Source organism: Arabidopsis thaliana, assembly GCF_000001735.4.
Source record: "Arabidopsis thaliana chromosome 1 sequence".
Taxonomy (NCBI): Eukaryota; Viridiplantae; Streptophyta; class Magnoliopsida; order Brassicales; family Brassicaceae; genus Arabidopsis; species Arabidopsis thaliana.
The window spans coordinates 21489205-21514644 of record NC_003070.9 but is presented as its reverse complement, the minus strand read 5'-3'; the positions used below and the strand labels follow the sequence as shown (position 1 = coordinate 21514644).

At 37.0% G+C, this 25440-nt stretch overlaps 5 protein-coding genes across 6 annotated transcripts; 3 read left to right on the top strand and 2 right to left on the bottom strand.

Moving 5' to 3' along the window:
- The first annotated feature begins 455 nt into the window (after positions 1-455).
- On the top strand, positions 456-2313 carry TCP8 (TCP family transcription factor). 2 transcript variants are annotated; one of them, NM_001084270.1, is made up of 2 exons: positions 623-1033; positions 1106-2186. In NM_001084270.1, the coding sequence occupies exons 1-2, from the start codon at positions 760-762 to the stop codon at positions 1963-1965; spliced, it is 1134 nt and encodes a 377-aa protein (NP_001077739.1). In that variant the 5' UTR covers positions 623-759; the 3' UTR covers positions 1966-2186. The 2 variants fall into 2 exon arrangements, with proteins under 2 accessions (NP_176107.1, NP_001077739.1); NM_104592.5 differs by having other exon boundaries at positions 456-2313.
- A 706-nt stretch (positions 2314-3019) lies between these two features.
- Positions 3020-4135, bottom strand: AT1G58090 (F-box and associated interaction domains-containing protein; the record flags this gene model as incomplete). Its single annotated transcript, NM_104591.1, has 1 exon — positions 3020-4135. One exon carries the CDS (start codon positions 4133-4135, stop codon positions 3020-3022), a length of 1116 nt encoding a protein of 371 aa, NP_176106.1.
- Positions 4136-6965: 2830 nt separating this feature from the next.
- On the top strand, positions 6966-10331 carry ATP-PRT1 (ATP phosphoribosyl transferase 1). The gene is made up of 11 exons (NM_104590.4): positions 6966-7506; positions 8009-8068; positions 8157-8270; positions 8513-8578; positions 8659-8766; positions 8876-8959; positions 9141-9242; positions 9335-9448; positions 9524-9604; positions 9685-9804; positions 9988-10331. The coding sequence occupies exons 1-11, from the start codon at positions 7216-7218 to the stop codon at positions 10081-10083; spliced, it is 1236 nt and encodes a 411-aa protein (NP_176105.1). The 5' UTR covers positions 6966-7215; the 3' UTR covers positions 10084-10331.
- Positions 10332-10566: 235 nt separating this feature from the next.
- On the bottom strand, positions 10567-11740 carry AT1G58070 (WEB family protein). The gene has a single exon (NM_104589.4). It carries the CDS (start codon positions 11675-11677, stop codon positions 10823-10825), a length of 855 nt encoding a protein of 284 aa, NP_176104.1. The 5' UTR covers positions 11678-11740; the 3' UTR covers positions 10567-10822.
- Positions 11741-12754: 1014 nt separating this feature from the next.
- On the top strand, positions 12755-25361 carry AT1G58060 (RNA helicase family protein). The gene is made up of 34 exons (NM_104588.4): positions 12755-13169; positions 13274-13379; positions 13460-13653; positions 13817-13870; positions 14362-14512; positions 14596-15002; positions 15307-15525; positions 15803-15914; positions 16267-16461; positions 16571-16647; positions 16840-16962; positions 17090-17176; positions 17404-17504; positions 18340-18397; positions 18813-18878; positions 19336-19421; positions 19505-19688; positions 20200-20346; positions 20450-20551; positions 20635-20787; positions 21270-21374; positions 21760-21900; positions 21982-22071; positions 22148-22204; positions 22495-22578; positions 22821-22919; positions 22994-23134; positions 23289-23359; positions 23744-23813; positions 23999-24091; positions 24249-24458; positions 24665-24757; positions 24871-24993; positions 25085-25361. Exons 1-34 carry the CDS (start codon positions 12870-12872, stop codon positions 25163-25165), a joined length of 4380 nt encoding a protein of 1459 aa, NP_176103.2. The 5' UTR covers positions 12755-12869; the 3' UTR covers positions 25166-25361.
- Positions 25362-25440: the final 79 nt, after the last annotated feature.

Sequence of the window (25440 nt, the reverse complement as noted above, 5' to 3'; positions counted from 1 at the left end):
ATCCAAATTCTTACAAACTGATATGTTAATGAATCTATAACCAAAATAACGTCTAAAACAAAAAGCTGTAACGATTTGAAAGTGCATTTTTTCCCAAAACTATATAACTAATTAAAGAATTTAGTGTCATTTATCTAATGGATATACTTTTAACAAAATCTTATAAAACTAAAAATATTTAAGACAAAAGTGAAATGGAGATACGGAGGTGGATTGTAATGAGCTGTCCCCACCTGCAAAAATACGCACGCTTCACTGTCTGAAAGATGCTTATCTCTCTCTTTCTAACTTTCTTAATCCACAAATCTTTTTTAAACCTTTTTTTATTGGTGCTCTAAAATTGGTAAACAATAATGTTGTGATGAAAATAATGTAATTGAAAAATAACATAACTCATATTTGGGTAGAATTTTGATAAAAAAGACTTAAAATAATTGTGAAAAGTTATTTTTCTCCCCTAATTACTTTTTGATTTATATAATAACTAATCAAAAATCAATAAACGTTTTATTTAATGTTAATGACGGCATATATATTATTTATTTTAATAATAATATCCTCTTGCTGGAAAAGTCATCCACCTGCTTTTACATCATCAAACCTTTTTTTCTCTCATCTCTCTCTCTCTCTTCTCGAGACAAAGAAGAAGACAAGAGTCAAACTTGAAGGCGACAATCGGAGCTTCCATGGCCGTTTCTTCCTCTTTCACCAAACCCTAATTTCAATTTCATCTTCTTTTCCCTTCTTTCTCACCGGAAAATGGATCTCTCCGACATCCGAAACAACAACAACGACACCGCCGCCGTCGCCACCGGAGGAGGAGCAAGACAGCTAGTTGACGCATCTCTCTCAATCGTTCCCAGATCTACACCTCCCGAAGACTCAACACTCGCAACAACCTCATCTACGGCAACGGCGACTACAACGAAGCGGTCGACTAAAGACCGTCACACGAAAGTCGACGGAAGAGGACGTCGGATTCGTATGCCGGCGCTATGTGCAGCTAGAGTTTTTCAGTTAACGAGAGAGTTAGGTCATAAATCCGATGGTGAAACTATTGAATGGCTTCTTCAACAAGCTGAGCCAGCTATTGTTGCTGCTACAGGTACAGGAACTATTCCGGCGAACTTCTCTACTTTAAGTGTTTCGTTACGAAGTAGTGGATCGACTCTCTCTGCTCCGCCGTCGAAATCGGTGCCGCTTTACGGTGCTCTTGGATTGACTCATCATCAGTATGATGAACAAGGAGGCGGCGGTGTGTTTGCTGCTCATACGTCGCCGCTTTTAGGGTTTCATCATCAGCTTCAACACCACCAGAACCAGAATCAGAATCAAGATCCGGTGGAAACTATTCCTGAAGGTGAGAATTTCTCTAGGAAACGGTATAGATCGGTTGATTTGTCTAAAGAAAACGATGATCGGAAACAGAACGAGAATAAATCTTTGAAAGAAAGTGAAACGTCGGGTCCTACGGCGGCGCCGATGTGGGCGGTTGCGCCGCCGAGTAGGTCTGGTGCTGGGAACACTTTTTGGATGCTTCCGGTACCGACAACGGCCGGTAATCAAATGGAGAGTAGTAGCAACAATAACACCGCCGCAGGCCACCGTGCTCCTCCTATGTGGCCATTTGTGAACTCTGCTGGAGGAGGAGCGGGAGGTGGAGGCGGAGCAGCGACTCACTTTATGGCGGGAACGGGGTTTAGTTTTCCGATGGATCAGTACAGAGGAAGTCCACTTCAGTTAGGTTCTTTTTTAGCTCAGCCGCAGCCGACTCAGAACTTAGGACTAAGTATGCCGGACTCGAATCTCGGGATGTTAGCCGCTTTGAACTCGGCTTATTCAAGAGGCGGAAACGCAAACGCGAATGCGGAACAAGCGAACAATGCGGTGGAGCATCAAGAGAAGCAGCAACAGAGTGATCATGATGATGATAGTAGAGAGGAGAACTCAAATAGCTCTGAGTGAGTGATGTAAACTAATCTTGTGAAATCATTGAATGTGGTAAGAAATTGATTTAAAGCGTTTGTAGCGGTTTGGTTGATTGTTTTATTGTGAGATTTTGTGTGTTGTTGTTTAGTAGTGTTTAGACAAGAACAATTTATGTGTGAAGGAATTGTTAGGTTTGGGTCCAAATGGACTCTCATGGGTAGAGAATGTTTTCAATGTATAGAAGGAATGATAGTCTTTTCGATTTTTCAGTTTTCATTGTTGAGTTTCTTATATTTTTGTAGGATAAAATTGCATTCAAACCAAAAGAATAAAAATTGCATAATTAATCGCAATTAATAAGTTCCAGTGAAAGAGTTGGTGACAGATCTCACTTCTTTTCTGTATGCTACTTTTGTTTGATTTCTTTTTCGATCGAGCAAGGTCTTCTGCAACTGTTCTTTTTTCTGGCACAAGGATTTTCAAGGCACTAGTATGTATATAATATAAGACACACTGTTCTTTACTTGGAAAAAATTGAGTTTGGATACTTACATGATAGATATTCTAATAACATGCCTAGATGGTTTAAGCAAGCTAGGTTGTATACATCTACTCATTAATGTTTATTTTCAATACTCAGTGTCACTGGGCTTCCGTTCTCTTATTAATTTCAATGGAGTGCTAAAACTAACTTTGGGGAAATAGATAGTTGTTTGGTTCAAATATTTTGTACACATGATATTATTCTAAGACAACATACACGCACTAAGTTAGTTTTCTGTTTTTGTCCTAGTCCGCGCTAACATTTTGGCTTATGTTATAACTTCCTTGGTTACAGTATTCTCCTAATTTGAGCGATAGGTTATAGTGTATATAAACAGGAATCACTGATAGAGAAAGGACGTCGTATATCTTCCCATGCTCACAAATTAGATTATCAATTAACCGAATTAGGCCGAACAAATTGTGGAAATCAATCCTGTAAAAGCTTTATTAAATAATATCTAAATAATACGAAAGCAACAATGAATTTAAAACTTGTAAAAGTTCTTCTTGTTCAGTACTAGCTTCAGCGAAAGTCTCTCAACTCTCAAGGAATGGTGATCAAACTGGGAACATAGACAGAGGATTGAAACTCACATAGCACTTGATCTATCTTAATCTTTTTGCACAAATCTCCCCTCACAATATACACCCAAGCTGCTTTAGGTCTCTTGCTAGGACAACACAGAACAAAGCTCTTCCCATGGATATCATTATCGACAAAGTAACTTGTAGAGATGTAACTAAGTAATATGGGGAAGTCAGGTCTTGAGACTGTCATGAACTTAATCCACACCACATCGTCTCCATCATCCCCGTTACCAATTTGATCCTTTGTCACCCAAATCTCAATCTCCCTTGTTTTTTTGGATTGTTCTAACACTGAAAACCGATCTCCCTTGTAAATCGAGAGGATACGAGTATGTGTAGTACTTTTTTCCCCCTTACACGGTAAAACACAAAAGGTCTTTCGACTCTTTTCTATCTCTTTCGAAAAATCGAGCATTGCGATGAAATACTGACCAGTGTGGGGAGAATTATAAGCTGTCCAGTACAAATTTCCATTCAGGGAGACCCTACCGGAGTCGTCCATTAATTCTGGCTTTTCGTGAAAACGGGTATGATCAGTAACCTTCCACGCATTGGTTGCAAATTCGAAGACTGAATATGTATCAGTAACTTTACCCTGCCAAGAACAACTACTCCTTCCGATAATCTTGTAACTCTTTTCGGGTCTACTACCATCGTAACCAATGGCCTTGCCACATGTATTCTCAGCCTTGGCAATCCATTTAGTCTGTCTCCAAAACAACGGGTTCCAAACAACGCCTCCGCCTCCATTAAGAAAGCTATACATGAAGAAGTTACCATCGCAGATCCCATACAGATGATAACCGCGGCAACTTAAATGATCAAAGCGTAAATCACGCACCTTTATAGTTGGATTTTCGTCTTTGAGATCGACGCTTATCGAATAAATATGTGAATGTGTATTTAACATGATTTCTGGCCGACCGCAAGCAAAGTTTTTGTTGATGAATCTCTTATTCTTGAAAAGAGTGTTCCATTCTCTGCAAACGGATCTGAAGCGAACGAGAGATCGAGGTGGAACTCGAAAGAGTATCTCTTCTTCCAGATCTAATGGAAGCTTTTTCGACACCATTAGGGTTTTCTTTTTTTTGGTTGGAACCATTAGGGTTTTCTTTGAAAATGAAGCAATGGAAGAAAATATATTTACATAGATAGAGTAACAATTATTTCATTTTCGTAATATGTTATATAAAGAATATTTGAGAATAATATATAATTGGCTCGTCTACCAAACGGCCGGCCAATTTAAACCGCAAGGTAAGGTTCCGTTATTTGCTTCCTATATTTGAAGCCCTCTACTCGTGTCTCGTGATTCCTAATAGACATACAATTATAATCCATAACTAATGATGTCATATATATGTTCTTTTAGCGATGAGCTTAATTACTAAATCGAATTTGGTTGTTTAGACTTTAGAGTATATATAAGGAACGATGTGGAATTCTCTTGGGGTTAAGATGCAAATTGCTCGTGTCTTGTAGTATTCACTGTTGATTGTGTAATTAAACAATAAATTTATACTAAAGGATTTAGACAAATTCACTTTTCTCTTAGCTCGCGAATGATCAAAAGAAAAGAACAAGGTTACTTGGGTAAAAAGTTAGGGTTTGCTCTGTAAAGAGTGATCTCTTGTATAAGGTTAAAGATGGTCGTAATGGAGGATAAAACTCCTCTATTTATACAATAAACTGGTCATGTCAAAATATGATAAACTTCTAATTATCTAAGACCTAAATCTTCATTACTTCTATTCTTCATAAAATTATCTTCTCTCGAAATGGAAGTCTTCTCTTTCCGAGGTTCAAGAAGTCGGCTGGGCGATCTCAGCTGTCGAATTAGGTATTTTGGCGAACTCATTACTTAGGCCCATTAACAGGCTAACCGGGGTACCCCGGTTAAATTGAATTCTCGATTTTATTCACATTCTCCCCCGGTTTAAACCGATATTGTCGGAGGTGTCAATTCCTGCACCAACATTCACCTAGCTCTCATTATTCATATGAATTTGTGATTCTTCATCAACGCAAAATCTGATATATGTGTTGCATGTATTGATTGATAAGCTTGTGTCCTATAGAACTCTCTAGTATCCTCCTGTTGATGATGTACGAATCACACAAGTATGTTTTGTTCAGTTGAATTGTTTGACTTTACTCGATCTCTATATTGTTTCTTCTCGCTCGGAAATCATGACCAACGAAAACGGTACAACAACTACTGTCGTTGCTATGCGTGTAGAAGACTCCATATTCTCTATTTCGCTTAATAATCCAGGAGACATGCGATCTGTCTGTTCTTTTAATATGAGAAAAATACAAAGAATGGGTCTGCTCTTCGAGCTAAGAAGAAAATGGCGAGAATTCAAAACCAACAGCTAAAATCACAAATTCAAAATCATAGACTTGTGTGAACTCCATGGTTATTGGATGGTTACGTAGGTCTATCATACCTCTTGGTTGCTCCACTGTTTTGTTTCTCATTTATGCACACGAGCTGGTGTTGTCCACTACTCATAAAGTAAATATTAGACACTCATAAAGTAAATATTAGACAAACCAAACTAAAAATCCATAAAATAAATTGCAAAACAGGACATCATCTAATAAAAAAAAAACTTTTATTTGCTTTCAAGCTCGAATGCCCTATATCTCTTAGAGATGCGATCAACACCAACTTAAATTTATGTCAACGGATGTCAAATCTATCACCTTCACATGAAAGATTTACCATTTGGTCAATCCTACGTTGGTTAAACTTATATCTTCGATATTGACAGTAACATGAAAAAGTGTAGTGTCATGCGATTGGACTATTCGATTTACACATTGGCATAATTTTTAATTTATTTTCTTTCATTTGTGGTGTTAATTGAACGATACGTTATAATTAAAATTTTTATCTTCCCATGTTTTTGTGAACCACATTTGGGATTGTACACGGTACAAAATCCCGAAGTATGACTGTCAACTGCTTTTCATTTAAAAAAACAAACAAACTATATGAGTATCTTTTGAATGAATTATATAATATGGGTTACGTTACCTATTAAATATTAATACGATTCTTTCTCTAACCACACTTATCTCGCTCATATCGTCCAATCCACAAACCCTACTTGTCTATCACTTTCTTTTCTTAATTTTAATTAATTCCCTTTAATTTTTCACGTTTTTAAAAATAATTTCAAGTATTAAAAATTTATTGAAATCTCACAACAAAAAGGATAATGAAGCTCTGGTTCAGGCCTTCAAGAATCTAATAATCAAGGCTCCTTCCTGCTCAGTGCTCACAAACAGGAATTTAATTTCTGTCCATCTGAGTTGACGGTCCACACCAAATCCCAAAAAGACATGACGGTCCAAAATGTTCTCCATTTTTGTTTTCTGAAACTTTTTGACAGAATTATATGAGTTGGTTTCATTTACAAATAAATACAATTCTTTCTCCAAATAGAAACTCATTTCGAGCATTTATAATGATTGGAGAACAGTTTTGTATCTTCATTCTATTTTCGCTCTACTCAAATCTACACCGTTAGAGCATCTCCATCCATGAGAAATTCACAAAGTTTCTCCAAAAAAAAAAATATTACTATTATATTATAATTTGATTATTTGATTAAAAAAATATATTTGTTAAAAAATTGAACCAATAGTGAGATGAGAATTGTCATGATGGGTTGTAGAGAGTATTTCAGAATTTCTCAAGTGAGAAACTTTCTACACTCTCTCTTCTTCATTTTCATTATTTTTATTTTTTTAATTGTGAAAAACTCTTATGAAATACCTCCAATAAAGATGGTCTTAGTGTATGTTTCGCAGTCGCATTCTAACCACACTTGTACCATTCGATCCACACCGTCCAATTCATTCTTCAAATGTTGCATAAATCCTACACCCACTTCCTTTTTTCTCAATTTTTAATTCTTTCTTTCACGTTTTTTCTCATAAAGATTCCACTAAAATAAGAAAAGCCACCACAAAAAAAAAAAAAAAAAAGCATGGATCAGGCCTTAAGTGTTAAAATGGCATCAAGAATCTAATAGTCAGAATCTGCCTCTCCCAGAGTGAAAGTGTGTTGTGTCTTATTCGTTATATAATTCCTTCTCCGGTCTAAAAGAAACCCTTTCACTCTCGAAAAGCCACACAACAATGTCTCTCCTTCTCCCTACGAATTTACAACAATACCCTTCTTCTTCCTCCTTCCCATCTTCAACACCTATCCTATCTCCGCCTCCTTCCACCGCTTTCTCCGTCATCGTACCTCGTCGGAGATGTCTCAGATTGGTTACTTCTTGTGTCTCCACCGTTCAAAGCTCCGTCGCAACAAACGGTTCCTCTCCAGCTCCTGCTCCGGCCGCTGTTGTCGTTGAGCGTGACCAGATTCGTCTTGGTCTTCCTAGTAAAGGACGTATGGCTGCTGATGCAATCGATCTTCTCAAGGTCTGAGATTTAACATTGCGATTGTTAATCTCAGATTTAATTGTTTAGCTTCACTCAGCTTGTATTTAGTTCTTAGAGACTGAGAAATGTTTCGTCATTGAGATTTTGATAGAGACTGATTTATGATTTTTATATTAGCTCTCTCTGTTTCTGTGTTCGTCATTCTCTTTCACTATATAATTTGATTATTTGTGATTTTGAAAACTTCAAATGGGTTCTACAGACTGCTTATTTTACTATACTTTGTTTTGTTGTGCTTTTAGTGTTAAGTTTTGGTTAATTAGTTGGAGCAAGTTGGGATCTTTAACTGATATAAATTGGTTTGATTTGAATCCTAGGCATGTGAAGTGTTGTTTGCGTTTGATGATCGCTTTCTTGAATAGTTGCCAAAGCTTCATTTGAACTCTTTTACTCACTGACATGTTTTTTTCCCTTACTTTTGAGTGAATTGTTATCTCATGGCTTGATTTGACTTTTCTCATTTGTGGTTTCTTTTATGAAGGACTGTCAACTGTTTGTTAAACAAGTCAATCCTAGGCAATATGTTGCACAGATTCCCCAGGTATCGTTTCCAAGCGAATTCAAAACCATAGTGTGTTTTGTGGTTTTGTGTACCATGACTTATGTTGGTATTTTTGTATGTCCTTCAGTTACCAAACACTGAAGTCTGGTTTCAACGGCCAAAAGATATTGTCAGAAAGTTACTCTCAGGAGATTTGGATCTAGGTATCGTTGGTCTTGACACACTTAGTGAATATGGTCAGGTAAGTGATGATCATAAAAATATTCTTTTGAAGAGCTTTGATATCATGTTCAGGATGCTGGAATTAGCAGTGGTGATTTTTATCATTATCATTATGCTGGAACCAGTTTACTTTTATTCTCTCATCATTAGTATGCCATATTGTTGCTTTAGCGTATAGTGTTTAAAATTTAAAGTTTCCCTTTGATTGTCTCTGATAAGCCCCCTTGCATCATAATTTAGATGTTTGAATTTTCTTTCTAGGAAAATGAAGATCTTATCATTGTCCATGAAGCTCTCAACTTTGGAGACTGTCACCTGTCTATTGCGGTATGCTTTAATCTATTGTGGTTAAGGTCCTCAGGTCATTACCGTGGATGGTTTTCTGATTGTATCTCAAATGGTCACAGATTCCAAACTATGGGATATTTGAGAATATAAATTCTCTGAAGGAGCTAGCGCAAATGCCCCAATGGAGTGAAGAGAGACCCTTACGCTTAGCTACTGGCTTCACTTATGTATGATGAGTTACAGATTCTTCTTTGGTGCGCTGTTGTCATCTAATTTCTCTCAGAGTCCATTTCGCTTCAACATAATATTTGGGAATGATTCAACTGGTTTTTGCAGCTCGGCCCCAAATTTATGAAAGAAAATGGCATAAAGCATGTGGTGTTTTCAACTGCAGACGGAGCACTGGAGGCAGCTCCAGCGGTGAGATTTTCAACGAAAAGCTTAACATTTGGCATTAAGTTGCTTGTATTCTTTTCTAAAAACAAGTGTTAAACTGATATGCTCTGTGGAGGATAATGTTGTCAGCTTGTAGTGTCCTGATTTCATATCTTACTGTGCCTTACCAGCATAATCTGTTGACTCATATGTGCTTGTTAATTAGATGGGGATAGCTGATGCCATTTTGGATCTTGTGAGTAGTGGTATAACACTCAAAGAGAACAACTTGAAAGAAATTGAAGGAGGTGTTGTGCTGGAAAGCCAGGTGATGTGAAGTTCTTGGATCCATGAACTGTCTGTTTAGAATCTGTTGGCGGCCATCATTCCTGAACATTTTTTTTTTCTTTGTAATTTCAGGCGGCACTTGTGGCAAGTAGAAGAGCATTAAACGAGAGAAAAGGGGCACTAAACACAGTACACGAGATTCTTGAGAGATTGGAGGCCCATCTAAAGGCGGATGGCCAATTCACTGTACGCACTTGGTTCCATGATGTGTTTTCCTTATTCACCCCTTTCGCTTTCTTTTCTCTAATAATTTCATTTCAGGTTGTTGCAAACATGAGAGGAAATAGTGCTCAGGAAGTGGCTGAGCGTGTGCTGAGCCAACCATCATTGTCAGGATTGCAGGTAATGTTTCAGAATGTGGGAGTTCTTAAGCCTTAGCTTTTTAGTTCTTGCTGATTGTTTATGGGGTCTATAACAAGCAGGGACCGACAATAAGCCCAGTGTACTGTACACAAAATGGAAAAGTATCGGTTGACTACTATGCCATCGTGATTTGTGTACCAAAAAAGGCCCTATACGACTCTGTGAAGCAACTTAGAGCGGTTAGTAATCCCTGCCATTTCTCTCTTAGTAATCCCTGCCATTTTTTTCTCAATTATCTTACTCCCACCCGATCTTTAAAACTTATTGATCCTCTTTCTACTTTTGCACCAACCACGTTCCACATAAATCTGTGTTTATCGTTCCCTCTTTTGGTTTGGTCATTTTCATAAATGTTATTGCAGGCCGGAGGCAGTGGGGTATTAGTTTCACCTTTGACCTACATTTTTGATGAGGATACTCCAAGATGGGGTCAGCTCCTGAGAAACCTCGGGATTTAAATGCTTTGGTAAGGAAGATGCATATGCTGAACAAGTTTTAAGAAGACTCTTTGGTGTAAATCTCTGAGTTTTTTGGTACCTTTGCGTGTCTCTTTTTTTTTTTTCTTTCCCTTTTCTGCTGCAGTCGTCGTCCTCCGTGCTGTTGTAATTTTTACATCTCTTTTCTGTATGGATCCTATTCGTTGTTGTTAATCCCGTTGGAACAATAAAAACAAGCCTTTTTTTAATAATACATCTTTGCAGAACTCATTTGTTAATAGTTATCACTTGTTGTTCTGTGTTTTTGCTAACCTGGCGGGGGTTTTGGTTCCAGAAACCAATTCCTTTTGCTCACACGGGCTCGGTGTTGCGAGTTACCTGTCTCTAGAAAGGTATGCTCACTTGGCCTTTTTCGTACTGACTTCCTAACTTTGTATAATCACACACTTTATCTTTGTCTACGAATATAGAAGTTAATCTTTGGATTGTGTATCTAATCAGTGCTAATAGTAGAGTAACATTGTATATTCACAATCTGATAGTTGACAGGTAATTGTTACAGTAGAGGGGGAACACACGCTGATGGTTTGGACTCAAAATCCAAACAAAGAGAGAAAGAGACAAACAAATAAAGAATACGCTCACACACAAACACACTCACACGAAAACACATACATACATAGATATTACGAATATTGATGTGCATACATACATATACATATATATACACTTGCAGGGTACATGATCTTGGGTATATCAGTTAAAAGTGCAGGGTGGAAGAGGTAGTGTAAAGAGGTCCAGATATTTCAGGCGAAGAACCTTTCTTCTTGAAGAAGAAGAAATCTCCCACAAGAGGAATGATAGGTTTCTTCTTCTTCTTCGTCTTCTTAGTGTTCGCAAAATACCCATCTCTGTTTCCTTTGTTACTGTCAAGTATCTGAGCCAATGAAGGATACTCCTTCTGCATCTTCCTCATCAGCTCTTTCCTCCTCTGGTCCTCTCCATTTTCCTTCTCTTTTGTGTCCTTGAAGCTAACTGATTTCGTCATGGCTGCCGCGCTCTTCCCTGCAGCATCAGCTTCGGCTTTCGCTATCTTTGACTTGTTCTTATGTAGCTCTGCGTTTAAAGTAGCCAAAGCAACCTCTGTCTCTGATTCTCTCTCCTTCAACATCTTCACCTCTGTCTTTGTTTCCGTTATCTCGGCTTCAAGCTTCTTCAACACATCCATGATCTCTTCTTTTGGACCTTGAGGAGAAGGGGGCAACAAGGAGCGTTGCTTCCATGGAGAAGAAGATGAAGAAGCGGTCTGGCTTATGCTAGGACTAGCAATAGGACTTACCAATTTAGCAGTCTGGCTGATGCTAGGACTAGCAGTAGGAATTACCAATTTAACGGTCTGGCTGAGTCCAGGGCTTCTTGGTTTAGCGTTCTGGTTGATGCTACGACTAGCAGCAATAGGACTTGCCGATTTAGAGTTCATGGTATGAGTTTGTACCGGTAGCATAATCCGTTGGCCAAATATGGCAACAGCTTCTTTAACAGAGCTAAAAGGACGAGAAGTGTCGACATGATGTTCCTCCACTTGATTATTTCCTTCCATCTCTTCTATATCCATGGAGGAACTATAGATAGAGAAGAATGTATTGTATTTGGTATTGCTGGTTTGTTGGGTGGAATCGGTTTGGTTTCTTTGCTTTTACAGCATATTATAGGCAGAGACTAGATGACTGTTGTGTCAAGGTGAAGTCAAGACCATACCAAGTCCCTTAAAAGTTGACTTGCCAACTACTTTTTGTTTACTTAAATCAGTTTTAAGTCTTGTCCAAATCTCTTTACAACGTCAGTATTCGTTAAAAGTATAAACTTCTAACTGCATGACCAATTATAATTTTAAACTTAAAAAGTGTCATTTTGTAGACAATGTTTAAAATCTCACAAACAAGAGAAGACAAACCAAAATACCAAAGAGACTAAAGAAGACAATAAAAAAAACAGAGGCCTCTCCTCAACTAACTCCACCTGAAAGTTTCCAACAAAACAACAATTTGTTATATAAAAAACATATAAAACCCAAATTAACTCAAATATAAAATCAAAATCCTCTCAAATCCCACTTAAAACTATGAGATTTGCCTACAAAAAAACAAAACTATGAGATTTAAATTTTTGTATTTAAACTAAGGAATCCACTAAAATTCACTAAAGTCTCTTAAAATTACTAAAAATCCAATCCTTAAAATGTTTTCAATAACATGAGATTTTAAAGTAGATTTTCAAATCACTAGTTCAATAAATATTGGATTTCATTAGAAATTTTAAAATCAATGATTGAATAACAGAGGATTTGATATTTTAACACAAATTACTTGAAATGTTTTAAAAATCCATGATTAAATAACATTGGATTAGTTTTTAAATTTTGAAAACTGAGTTTATTCAAAACTGAATATCAGCTTCGGATTTGGGAAAAAAAAACAACAACAACAACTTATTATATACATGTTAATATATTTATTTTTTTTTCTCTATATTTTTTTTTATAGAAATACATTGGGGTTTTTGACCTTTTTAGTGAATTTTGGTTGATTAGTTTGGTTCGGATTCGGTTTCTCAAAATTCGGTATAAAAAGATAGTTCGGTTGGATTTTGGTCGGCAAAGAGGAACAATATTTGGGAGAAAATAAACAAATAACAACATTTGGGCTTTAAGAATAAAGCTCATGAGGCCCAAAATTTAATATTCTTCTCCGACTTTCAGGTTCCGTTTTTTTGATCGGACGAGACGAGAGGAGGCTAGTCGGAAGAGAATGGCTCCGAAGAAGAAACCTCAGAAGCAAAGCAACAAAGCTGCTTCGTCTTCTTCATCGTCGAAATCGAATTATCAGAAACCTTCTTCAGGTCCTAAGCTTCAGATATCAGCGGAGAACGAGGATCGTTTGCGGCGGCTCTTACTCAACTCTGGCCGCTCCGGTCCTTCGATTCCAGCTCCAATCAGTAATTCTCTCTCCAAAGCTCAAAAGACAAAGAAACTCAATAATGTCTATGAGAAGCTCTCTTGCGAAGGTTTCGTTGATGATCAGATTGAACTCGCTCTCTCCTCTCTTAGAGTATAACTCTCTCGCCTTTGTTTGAATTTAATTTCGATTTCATTTTGAAAAATGTTTAGCTTCTTCAAGCTATTCCTGATACAATGTGTATGTTTGTGTTTAAGGATGGAGCTACGTTTGAGGCTGCACTTGATTGGCTTTGTTTGAATTTGCCGAGTCATGAGTTGCCTGTGAAGTTTTCTACTGGAGCTTCTCGTTTTCCTTCCACAGGTATGTACATAACATTGCCTTCACGTAAATGATTGTACTTCTCGTGTATTGATGCCTGTACCTTCCTATTGGGGTTGTAGGAGGTTCTGTGGGTGTGATATCGACCTCACGGGACGATTGGAATGATTCTACTGACTCTTCAGTCAGGGTAGAGGAAGAGGAACCTGCAGTTTTTGTTCGTGTGAAGGGAAAGCAAGATGAAGAAGATACTCTTAGTTCTGACAAGTCATCTCAAGCTGATTGGATTCGGCAGTATATGATGAGACAGGAAGAGGTACTCATATAGAATGCTTTAATGATTAATCACTTTGTGAAAGCTTCATACATTTTGGTTCTAGCCACAACGTCTTAAGCAGAGTTAGAAAAATGATCCGGAAGCGCAATTCAAAGCAAAATTTAGTTCATGGATGAATTTTCTCATTGAATTAAATTTGCAGGAAGAATTGGAATGTTGGGAAGATGAAGTAGATGGTATTGACCCCAGAAATAAGGTAATTCAGCTTGTTTCCATTATCGAAACAAAATGGAATATGGTAGACTACTTAGTGAGACCAGTTCCAAGATGGATGTTTATGTGGTTACACTTTTGCAATGTCCTTGTATATTAGCTTTCATGCATGTTGCTCAAGGGTAAATATTCCTCATGTTTTTTAGACCTTTACAGAACTATGAATATCTGGAAGCTCTTGAATTTGTTTAATGAATTGTTGTTTTTTCTGAAAAAAGGATTACCTTAAGCGTATCCATTATGGCAGAGGTTTAGTAAGATATTTGGTTCAATTTTTGGAGTCTTTGTGGCTACCTGCTATCAATATATTTTCTTTCCCATTTGGTAGAAGTGGAACTTTTCTTCATTTGTTTATGATGATTATGTGAAATTGCAAACTTCAGTCAAATTAGTTGTACAATACCATATTGGTCTTGTTTTCCTGGTTTTATGTCTCTCTCTGCTGTGATATCTTGATTTCAAAAATCATACTAGGTCTCTGGTCCAAGGCCATTCGATGTGATTGCCAAAGAATACTATTCGGCAAGATCAGATGCTATAAAAGCAAAGGAGAAGCGTGATAAAAGAGGACAGGAGCAAGCAGGCCTAGCCATTCGCAAGCTCAAGCAAGAGATATCTGATCTTGGTTAAGTTTAATCTTTAGTAATGAATCAGTCAATCATTTAACTTGGTGCAGCATGTCATGAGATATTTGAGTTTGTTTTACAGGGTTATCAGAAGCAATGTTGGAATCTGAATTTCAGCGTGAACATGCTTTTGAAAGTGCTACAGAACAAGAATCAACCTGTCCCATTTCCGATAACCTTCATGAGTCAGTTGATGCTGACGATGTCTCTGTTCAGATGTTAGATAATTTGACCTTGAATACCAATCCTGCTGAGAGCTATGAGTCTGAGGAAATTCAAACTAAAGCTCTTCCCTCAAGTTCCTCGGGACAAGATTTTGTTGCATCAGATGAAGATTCAGAGGACGTGGAACTTGGCGATACATTCTTTGAAGAAATTCCGCCTTCTGAAATTTCACCCCATGAACTCCTGGAATTGCAGAAGGAGGAAAAGATGAGAGAACTACGTAGTGAGAAAAATCTGGGGAAACTAGATGGTATCTGGAAGAAGGTAACTGCTCATCAAACAAGATTCTAGGATACGTAACTTTCAAAATGCTATTACAAGTAGAAGGTGCTCTATGCATTTATTGCGCATATACCTGCTTCTTAATTTTTCATTTTGTCACACACGCTATAATGATCAAGTAAAGTGAGTTCTAAGCATCCGTAATAGATATGGAATTTTCTTTAGCTTTAACGTGTAAGCTTGGTTATTTCCCAGCTCCCTTTTCTTCGTTTTTTTTTTTTCTGTAAGCTTATTGCTGGCCGGCTTCTTTTGTTCGACTATCTATTTAACATAGAAAAATTTACAGGGTGAGGCGCAAAAGATCCCAAAAGCATTTCTCCATCAATTGTGTCAAAGATCAGGGTGGGAAGCACCAAAGTTCAATAAAGAAACCGGTGAAGGAAGAAATTTCTCATATACTGTAAGTATTCTGCGCAAAGCCAGTGGGAGGGGTAAAAACAGACAAGCCGGTGGTCTGGTAACTCTCCAACTTCCTCCTAAAGATGAGAATTTTGAATCCATCGAGGTACTCCTTTGATCCATGTTTTAACATTTGATATTCTTTTGCGAAAATGTATCTGGTTAGGGTCTCGTGACTAAATGTAGTTAGGAATATATCTTCTCCCAAGAAAGTTCCAGTTTAATTCCTTGATTGCAAGGTTCTGAGGAAAATGAAGTAGGACAGCTAGTTTGAAGCTTTAGTGCACTATTGTTTGGTTAACAACGTTGCTCAATGTTTTGGAAATGATTTATGTTGACCACATATTCAGTGCACTAAAACCTTCTGCTCTTGTGTGTGACAGGATGCACAAAACAAAGTTGCAGCATTTGCTCTTCATAAACTTTTTTCTGATTTACCTGTCCACTTTGCAATTACGGAGCCTTATGCTTCTCTAGTTTTGATCTGGAAACAAGGTGATCTCATTTATTTTGTCTCAGTACCTGGTTTATTACCCCCCCTTCTATTTATGTTGATATTGGCATGTCCTATTTGAAACAATTTCTCACTAGTCCAGGAATTTTGGGACTAGAAATCAACTGTGGTAACTCTACAACATTTATTTTTGCATCAGAGTTTTGGTATTTATTTGTTGAAAACATTTTGACTGTTAAGAAGAGCATCAGTATTAATTGAAAGTTTACCACATAGGAAGAAAAATAAAGGTTTAGCGTATCGCAAATGTGGCCATTTTCTTAAGTATCATATATAGGTTCTCGTTTGGCAATATATGAATCACTCTAATATAGTTGCTTTGAGCTTTTACAGAGGAATTGTTGTGTACTACCATACAAAGCACAGAAGAAGACCGAAGAGCTAATTTTGTTGATAAGTTGCTTGAGGAGGACAGTTTTAGTTTGACCACTTCGTCGAGTAGCTTTGAGAATTCGCTTCCGTTGGTAGACTCCTATGTCAAAGACAAAGATGACTTGGGTGTTGTCAAATCTAACAACAGAGCTAAAAGTATGTTTGGTTTATTTAGTTACTTAAATAATATAACTCTGAATTTTAGTGCCAAAAAATTCATTAGCAGGTTATATGATCCATTAATCCTCTGTTTTCTGTGTTACAGGAGACTCTTATATAGAGGCTGAGTGTTTATCTCTCCAACGAAAACAAGAAAACAAAAAGAGAACGCAAAAGTACAAGGTAGAGTATGCTTATGTTTGAACAGAAGTTTGGCTCGAGAATGTCCTTCATGGAGCAAATTTTATGCCTTACAGTGTTATTATATATCTAAAGCTGACCAGACTAGTTAGTTCGTTCCGGTAAAAATATAGGACTATGTAGTCAAATCTTTGTTACCGCAGCTCTTTCAGTAATCCTACTATTTTTTTGCAGGACATGTTGAAAACTAGAACTGCTCTTCCTATATCTGAAGTTAAGAATGGCATACTCCAGCATCTGAAAGAAAAAGATGTCTTGGTGGTATGCGGAGAAACAGGCTCTGGAAAGACTACACAGGTTTGGTCTCGCCAGCTACTCCTTGTTACTTAGTGTTGATAAAATATTTGCTGTTTGCTCTTTCATTACTGAGTTTATCGTCCAGCTTATAGCTTTGAGTTATTTTAACTCTGCAACATTATTCCAGGTTCCTCAATTTATATTGGATGATATGATTGATTCGGGGCATGGTGGATACTGTAATATCATATGCACACAACCTCGTCGGATAGCGGTGAGTATCTCGTTGTTAAGATGTGATACTGTAATATATTGGATGATATGATCGATTTGGGGCATGGTTGAATTTCTTGTTTGGTTCATATTGACGACGTAGACGACGATTCTTTTAATTCTTGTTGATGCTTTTATTTCTGCAAAGCGTAATGATATCATTTAGTGTAGCCCTGCAGATATTTTTCTACTTTTTGCTTCTGCTAGTAACTGGTTAATGTGGTCTAGGCTATCTCTGTTGCTCAAAGAGTTGCTGATGAGCGTTGTGAATCCTCTCCAGGCTTAGATGACTCATTGGTTGGGTATCAAGTTCGTCTTGAAAGTGCAAGGTCTGCTCCTTAATTTTGAGATTTTTTTTTGTATTGTTTTACGAGCTTATTAGATTTTACTGTATTCGGCTTCTATGCATTTCCATTGCTACTGTCCTCAAGGACCCAAGTTAAATGATCATGGAATTCTATCTGTAGCAAGAAATTTAAGTAGTATAGTAGTTGCTGTGTAAAGAAGAGCAAAGAGCAATTTTTTGCAATTTGGTCCCAAAGGCTGAACTATTAGGAGTTTAGGAAACTGGGCCTCTACACTTGTCAAATGAGTACATTTTGTTTTTTCATTTTCTGATATACCTTTCCGACCAAAAAAATAAAATAAAATTTTTTCATATGCGTTCGGTTTCTTGGCCCACTATTTGTGATCAAACAATTTCACTTACTCTTGTGTCAGTTTTGGTCTTCAGCGATGTGATTTCTGCTAGGCTTTCTAATTATCTCTGTACCGACTCCAGGCTGATTCTGGTGTAGTAGTACTTCCATGATAATTTGGTGTTAGATGGATGCCTAGAAACAGTTCTTCTTTTTCTTTGATGTTGTGTTGGAACGAATTGTAATATTTATATAGTTATGTTGTTTGTTGTTTTCTTTGCAGAACATGATTGCAAAGAAAACATCAGTTTGTAGTCATAATCTCGCCTGTTTGTTTTGCTGTTCTTTTTGGGCTTCACTAATTTATGGTTGCATCTGTTATGATAATCTGCTATTTTTTCACATATTCATTTTTGACACTACAATATGATGATGGCCTTATGATTTTCTGGCTTTCCCTTTAATAATGTTCCTTGGAGTTGTAGATTAAGCAAACTTAACTTGGCATATTTGTATCTTTGTTCAGGAGTGACAAGACTAGGCTGCTGTTTTGTACTACTGGCATTCTACTGAGGAAACTCGCTGTAAGTCCTTCATTCTATCAATAAGCTCTTGCAAGCAAATAATTCTTCTTACGTGTTATAGTGTTGTATGGTACTGAGAAAGAGGAACATTGTTATGCTGCACAAACATTCTGGTGATGTGGACAAAATTGAAATATCATAGCTGCATTACTGAAATTATGGTTTCTAGAGAACACGATTTTGCAGAAAGTATTATGTAGATAGAGTCTCTGCTAAGTAAGGGGGACATTAGAAGTCCAATAGTTGACGTAGTTGGCTCATTATTAGTAGTATCAGCGGGTTTTTTTTTCTGCGAAACAAATATGAAGAATTGGCAATTCCAGTTGTTGAGACACTGTAATGCTATTTTTCTATAGCATAATGATTACATAATCAGCATTCTCTCTTATTGTTGTTTTCTGTTTGCTCGTTGCAGGGGGATAGAACCTTGAACGATGTTACACATATTATAGTTGATGAAGTGCATGAGCGGTCTCTTTTGGTGAGTCTTCATTAGTAAGCCATAAATTTCATCATTGCTAAGAAAAATAGATACACAGTAAAGGGTTTTGCTTAAGAATCTACACAACATCATCTAATGAATACAAGAACCTGTTAGCAATAAAAACTGGGATTTTAGCATTCAATTTTAAAATGTGCTCTTAGAGTGACACTCCACTGTGTATTTAAACTTTTACAACGGTGAAGACCAGAAGCTTGCATCCTTGGTAGTCTATACCTTTTTCACCATATTTCTCCTCTTCTGGCTTCTTTTGACTCTACTTAGAATAATCATTTTGCTGTGAAGCATTTTTAGTATCTCAATCTCCTCTCTCCATAAAGAATACTAGATTATTTCACATTCAAGCGTCGAACAATCTGACAGGAGACTACCTTTCAATCTTTTTTGTTTTAAATCAACTTGTGGGTAAGAACTACTTTTCTTCTTCCCATTTCAGGGTGATTTTCTTCTAATTATTTTGAAGAGCCTGATTGAGAAGCAATCATGCGATAATACATCACGTAAACTGAAAGTTATCCTTATGTACGTATTCATGGGTTTTTTTTTAAGGCAGATGCATATAGTAATTAAAAATCATATTAATATATGCTTCTGATCCCGTTCAGGTCTGCTACTGTTGACGCTGATCTATTCTCAAGATATTTTGGTCATTGTCCTGTGATCACTGCTCAAGGACGAACACATCCAGTCACTACCCACTTCCTGGAGGAGATTTATGAGAGTATTAACTACCTTCTTGCTCCAGATTCTCCTGCTGCGCTAAGATCTGATACATCTATTAAAGACAAGGTATTTAGATTTTTTTATCAAACACATCATTTATTTACTTCTGTTATCCCCTTTTTCACTTTGACCAGCAACTCCCATGTTTTTTGGGCATCTCTTCCGTTCACTTACTTTACAGAGCCTGTATCAGTTGAGCTCTTCCTTAGCAGAACTAAAATTAGATAGATGCATCTGCTTAGGAATTTGCACTCCTTGATGTCTTTCGATTTTGTATTTGGGAAAGTGTTTTACCCTAGGGATGTTTCATTTATATGGATAATCTTATTATATTTGTAGAAAAAGTAGACGTTCAGGATGGAGGACTTGTACAAAACTACCTTCGTCTTTTTGTTGCGCCTAACATTGAATGGCCTTTGCATTTCCATGACTATAATATCTGAATGCCTTTTGATCACATGTGTGTTATATGATTTTGAAATTTGGATTATACTGTTGATATATAGTACTCTCATTTAGCTTGCATTGGAGAAACTATGGAGTCTGTGTAGTTAATAAATGGTTTTCATGTCTGCAGCTTGGTTCTGTAAATGACCGTAGGGGGAAAAAGAATCTTGTATTGGCTGGCTGGGGCGACGATTATTTGCTTTCAGAGGACTGTCTTAATCCTTTTTATGTTTCCAGTAATTACAACTCATACAGTGACCAAACACAACAAAATCTGGTACGCTCACTTTGAGCTTCAGTTACTCTTATTTACCTATTTATCCTTGTCGTCTTATTCACGTGGTTATTCTGAGTCCAAACAACTTGTGAGTGTTGTGTAGAAAAGGTTAAACGAGGATAGAATTGACTACGAGCTTCTTGAAGAGTTGATATGCCACATTGATGACACTTGTGAGGAAGGAGCCATTCTTATATTTTTGCCTGTAAGCTGATACTGAGATATTTCATGTAATGAGATTCGCTCATCCTCTATCGTTTTGGCTTGACATTATTTGGTTGATAACAGGGAGTGGCAGAAATTTACATGTTACTCGATATGTTAGCTGCTTCCTATCGTTTTCGTGGACCTGCTGCAGATTGGCTTCTTCCTCTACATTCTTCTATTGCATCTTCAGAACAGAGAAAGGTGTTTCTGCGTCCCCCTAAAGGCTTACGGAAGGTAATTTCATGTGACATCCATATAATCTGTTACACTATTGCTATCTCTAGTTCAGATGTCTACTCTCCTAGAGATGAGTTACTTTTCATCCATTTTTTCCAGATGACTAGTTTAATGGCTTTGTCTTTAATGCCTTGCTTTTACATGTTCTCTATTGTAAATCAATCTAAAGTTGTTAGGTGCTGCTCTAGGTTGTGTGTTTTGAATATTGATGCATTGTTTTTTCGGTTATAAGAGATTCATCTCATTTCGTGCTTCTACTTATTTCCTTGCATTCCCACTAGCAAATGAATATAGTTGATATCGACAAAAAAAATATCGAAAAGTAATTCTGTTCCAGACCCCACTTTTTAACAAAAGGACTACATCACCAATATTGGTTTTCTTGAAAGTTGTATTATGTGTATATAATATACAGTAAAGGCTGCATGGATCTCTGCAAAGCTGATCTGATATATCTTTGCATCGTCTCTTATGTTCAGGTTATCGCAGCTACAAATATTGCAGAGACCAGTATAACAATTGATGATGTGGTGTATGTGATTGACAGTGGCAAACACAAGGAAAATCGCTACAATCCACAGAAGGTATTCTGAATTCTAATGAATTCATTCAGTTGCATATCCTTGTACGGCGATGCTTGTAGACCAATATCCAATTTTTATGTTTGTTTCTTTCCCCCTTTGAACTCCATAACTGTTTCTAAATATGAATTAAACATCATGCACATTTTATAGTTAGTTGCTTATAGTCCCTTCACTATGAACCTGTTTTTTAAGATTGGTGTCCGTTATTTTGATATATCTATTAGCCTGTATCTTGAAATTACTTTTCAGTTCTCCATATTGAAACCAAAAGCTCCCTAGATATATAGGCTCTGTTTAATTACATTGTCGTATATCCCAGCATGATTGCCTCGTGATCATTGTGTTTTGTCTCTGAGATGTCAGTTTGATTTTCAATTCTTTTTAGAAACTGTCGAGCATGGTGGAAGATTGGATATCTCAAGCAAATGCAAGACAAAGAACAGGAAGAGCTGGACGCGTCAAACCTGGGATTTGCTTTTCATTGTACACACGCTATAGGTTCGAGAAGCTAATGCGTCCCTATCAGGTGTTTTCAATAGGTCCATTCCTGGTCACTTGTTCACTTGGTTTTAGCCATTTAACTCATCTATTCCACACTTTTTTTAAGGTTCCTGAAATGCTGCGGATGCCATTAGTAGAGTTATGTCTACAAATCAAATTGCTTGGCTTGGGTCACATTAAACCTTTTCTGTCCAGGGCAAGTGACACCATCTTTACTGATAAAACAAAGAACATTATCATCCATCTGATTCTAATTTACACACTGTCTTTAGGCTTTGGAACCTCCGAGTGAAGGTGCTATGACCTCTGCGATTTCATTGTTACATGAGGTAATATGTAATGGATATAAGTCTTTTCTTTCTGTAGAACTCTAAGTTCCTGGGATCAGTCATATTTGGTACATCCAACCTGTCACTTGGACATATAGCTGATGTGTTTGAGGCTGTCCTGCAGTGTGGCTGATTTATCTTCTTTACATTGTAGCCTTAGGGTATACTTTATGCTTTCCAATCCCTCATTTTAGTTCCGATTGATGGAATATCAACTAAGTAGAGAGTTTTGCATACCTTTGAGAGTTTTTTTGTCCTGAGCTTTCTCGTGTGAACCCTGTCTTCTTTAGGTTGGTGCTGTTGAAGGGGATGAAGAGTTGACACCACTTGGGCATCATTTAGCCAAACTTCCTGTTGATGTGTTAATTGGAAAGGTTTGCGTCAGTAACATTACTGTTGCACTAAAATTTCCGAGTTGGAGGCCTTGGTCACTGACTCTCATATATATGTTTTATTCCTCTCCTCACAACATCTTGCCTCATCTCATCATGTGTCCTTTTTCATATTCTTAAGAAAATTGCTGCCTAGGTTTCAACATGGTTGTTGATGTTGATAACCAGAGAGTGCATCATAGAATTCTTTCCACCATCATGAATATATGTTTGATAATTTGCAGATGCTGTTATACGGTGGAATATTTGGTTGCTTATCACCTATTCTCTCGATCGCAGCTTTCTTGAGCTACAAATCGCCGTTTATATATCCCAAAGATGAGGTACATTTTTACATTCTCAGAACTTGGTTGATTTGCACAAATAACGAGGTTGTTAACTAACTTTATGTTCTTAGAAGCAAAATGTCGACCGGGTGAAACTTGCTCTTTTGTCTGACAATGGGGTGAGCTCAAGTGATTTAAACAACAATGACAGACAATCTGATCACCTCCTTATGATGGTTGCATACGATAAATGGGTGAAGATACTGCAAGAGGTATGTGATAAAAGGGATAAATGAGCTTTTTATTGAACAACTGAATAAAGCATGGAGGGACTTAAATCCGCTGATACTGGGTTTATGTCCGATCTATTTTAGCAAAACGTTTGTCTGCATAATGACGTGCTCTATGTGTTTGTGATGTCTTCAGCGAGGAATGAAAGCTGCACAGAGGTTCTGTGAATCAAAGTTCTTGAGCAGCTCAGTGATGCGGATGATCAGGTACATTGGACTTAGATACTATAACTTGTCTGCAAAAGATCTCCATAAAATTATAGAAAAAGTGATGTCTATTAACCTTCAGTTTTGAGGTCACCTGACTCACTAGTCACTTCTGGAAACATAAGATGGCTAAACATTAATGTTTATCTAAACTTGATTTAAGATGCTTTAGCCTTGCAAACTTGAATAAGAATATTCAAGGGTGGGGAAACTGTGTAGGTGGCTTAACGGAAAATATCAGTAATTTTTTTTTTGTTAAAGTAACTTAATCTACTTCGTAATGGGAACTTCTTCATTATATGCACGAGTCCCTAAAATTTTCCTAAACTGAAAGAATGCTTACACTATTTCTGTCAAATCTTATTGTTATTTCACGTATATCAGAGACATGAGAGTACAATTTGGCACATTACTTGCCGACATCGGGCTCATCAATCTTCCTAAAACAGGAGAGGTAACTTATCTACCCCATCTGAAACATTTGTTGCATTGCATAAAGCACCTATGTGCCTGATCTTACCAAAAAAATTGAAATGATAGTTCTTAAGTCTACGTTACAACTCAATAAGGTTCATCATCTTTGTAAGCTTGGGCAGATTAATGAAATCTAATTAGAAATCTCTTCGTTTCTTATCATAGTTTTCAGGAAGGAAAAAGGAAAATCTTGATGTCTGGTTTTCTGACCCAACTCAACCTTTCAATATGTATTCACAGCAACCTGAAGTTGTTAAGGTATAGTGCATCTGGACATCTGGTTGCTCTGCTGCTCAGATATTTTCTCGTAGGAAACATTTTTTGTGGTTGCCAATAATCTAATTCTACTCGTATAAGAGGCTCTATGTCATTATCTATTTGGTGGGTAACTAAACCCACCTGTCAATATGTACAGGCTATACTATGCGCAGGACTATATCCTAATATAGCAGCCAATGATAAAGGAATTACAGAGACAACGTTTAACAGTTTGACAAAGCAAGGAAACCAAACAAAGAGCTACTCGGCATGGTACGATGGCAGAAGGGAAGTTCATATCCATCCATCTTCCATAAACAGCAACTTCAAAGCATTTCAAAACCCTTTCCTTGTATTCCTTGAGAAGGTAACCTGAGTTTTAATATGTGAAGCGTTTGATTTTACTCTGATTACTTATGATCTACAAGCCTCCGAATTCATACTTAGCTTTGTACATATTAAAAAAGCATGGTAGCTTGTTATTAACTTCTTATTCAATTTGATGTTACTAGGCAGATTCTGGTGTTAATTTGTAGGCATCATCTAATCGTGGGTAAATATTATATCTTGTAGGTGGAAACGAACAAAGTATATTTGCGAGATACAACCATTGTTTCTCCTTTCTCTATTCTACTTTTTGGCGGCTCAATCAATGTTCATCATCAGGTACAGTTAGCCATATCGTGTTCTCTCGCTGTTAGCAAAACAAAGATGAAATATTCTGCTTATTCGTTGATTTTATCTGTTCTTTACCTTAAAAACCTTACCTTTCATTGCAGAGTGGATCAGTCACTATTGATGGGTGGTTAAAGGTAGCAGCACCAGCTCAAACCGCGGTTTTGTTCAAAGAACTCCGGTTAACCCTCCATTCCATTCTCAAAGATCTTATCCGAAAACCTGAGGTTACATGTTCAATCCTTGTTTGATCTACTTGGTTAAGTAGAATTAGCTCAGGACTAATCTCTCCTATCTCTTCACGTTTGTGTTTTTCAGAAATCAGGTATTGTCCACAACGAAGTCGTCAAATCGATGGTTCATCTTCTTATAGAAGAAGGAAAACCGCAACACAAATGAACTAAAAAGGAAGATCAAATTTGTGTGTAACTCACCAAGATTTGAAGGTGGACATGTATAAGACACAATGTTGATACTAAGGTGACTTGCATAGCTAATAATTGCAGTTTTAGGTAGGTCAATTGAGATTCCCAGAGCTCAATTATCTATAAAAATTTACAATACAGTAAGTAAGAAATATATTTTTTTCCCGGGAAAATGGTGAAAGAAACCCTGAAATTTAACAAAAACAAGGGTCCCCAAAAATAAGTACCAAATATTGAGCTTTTCTTTCA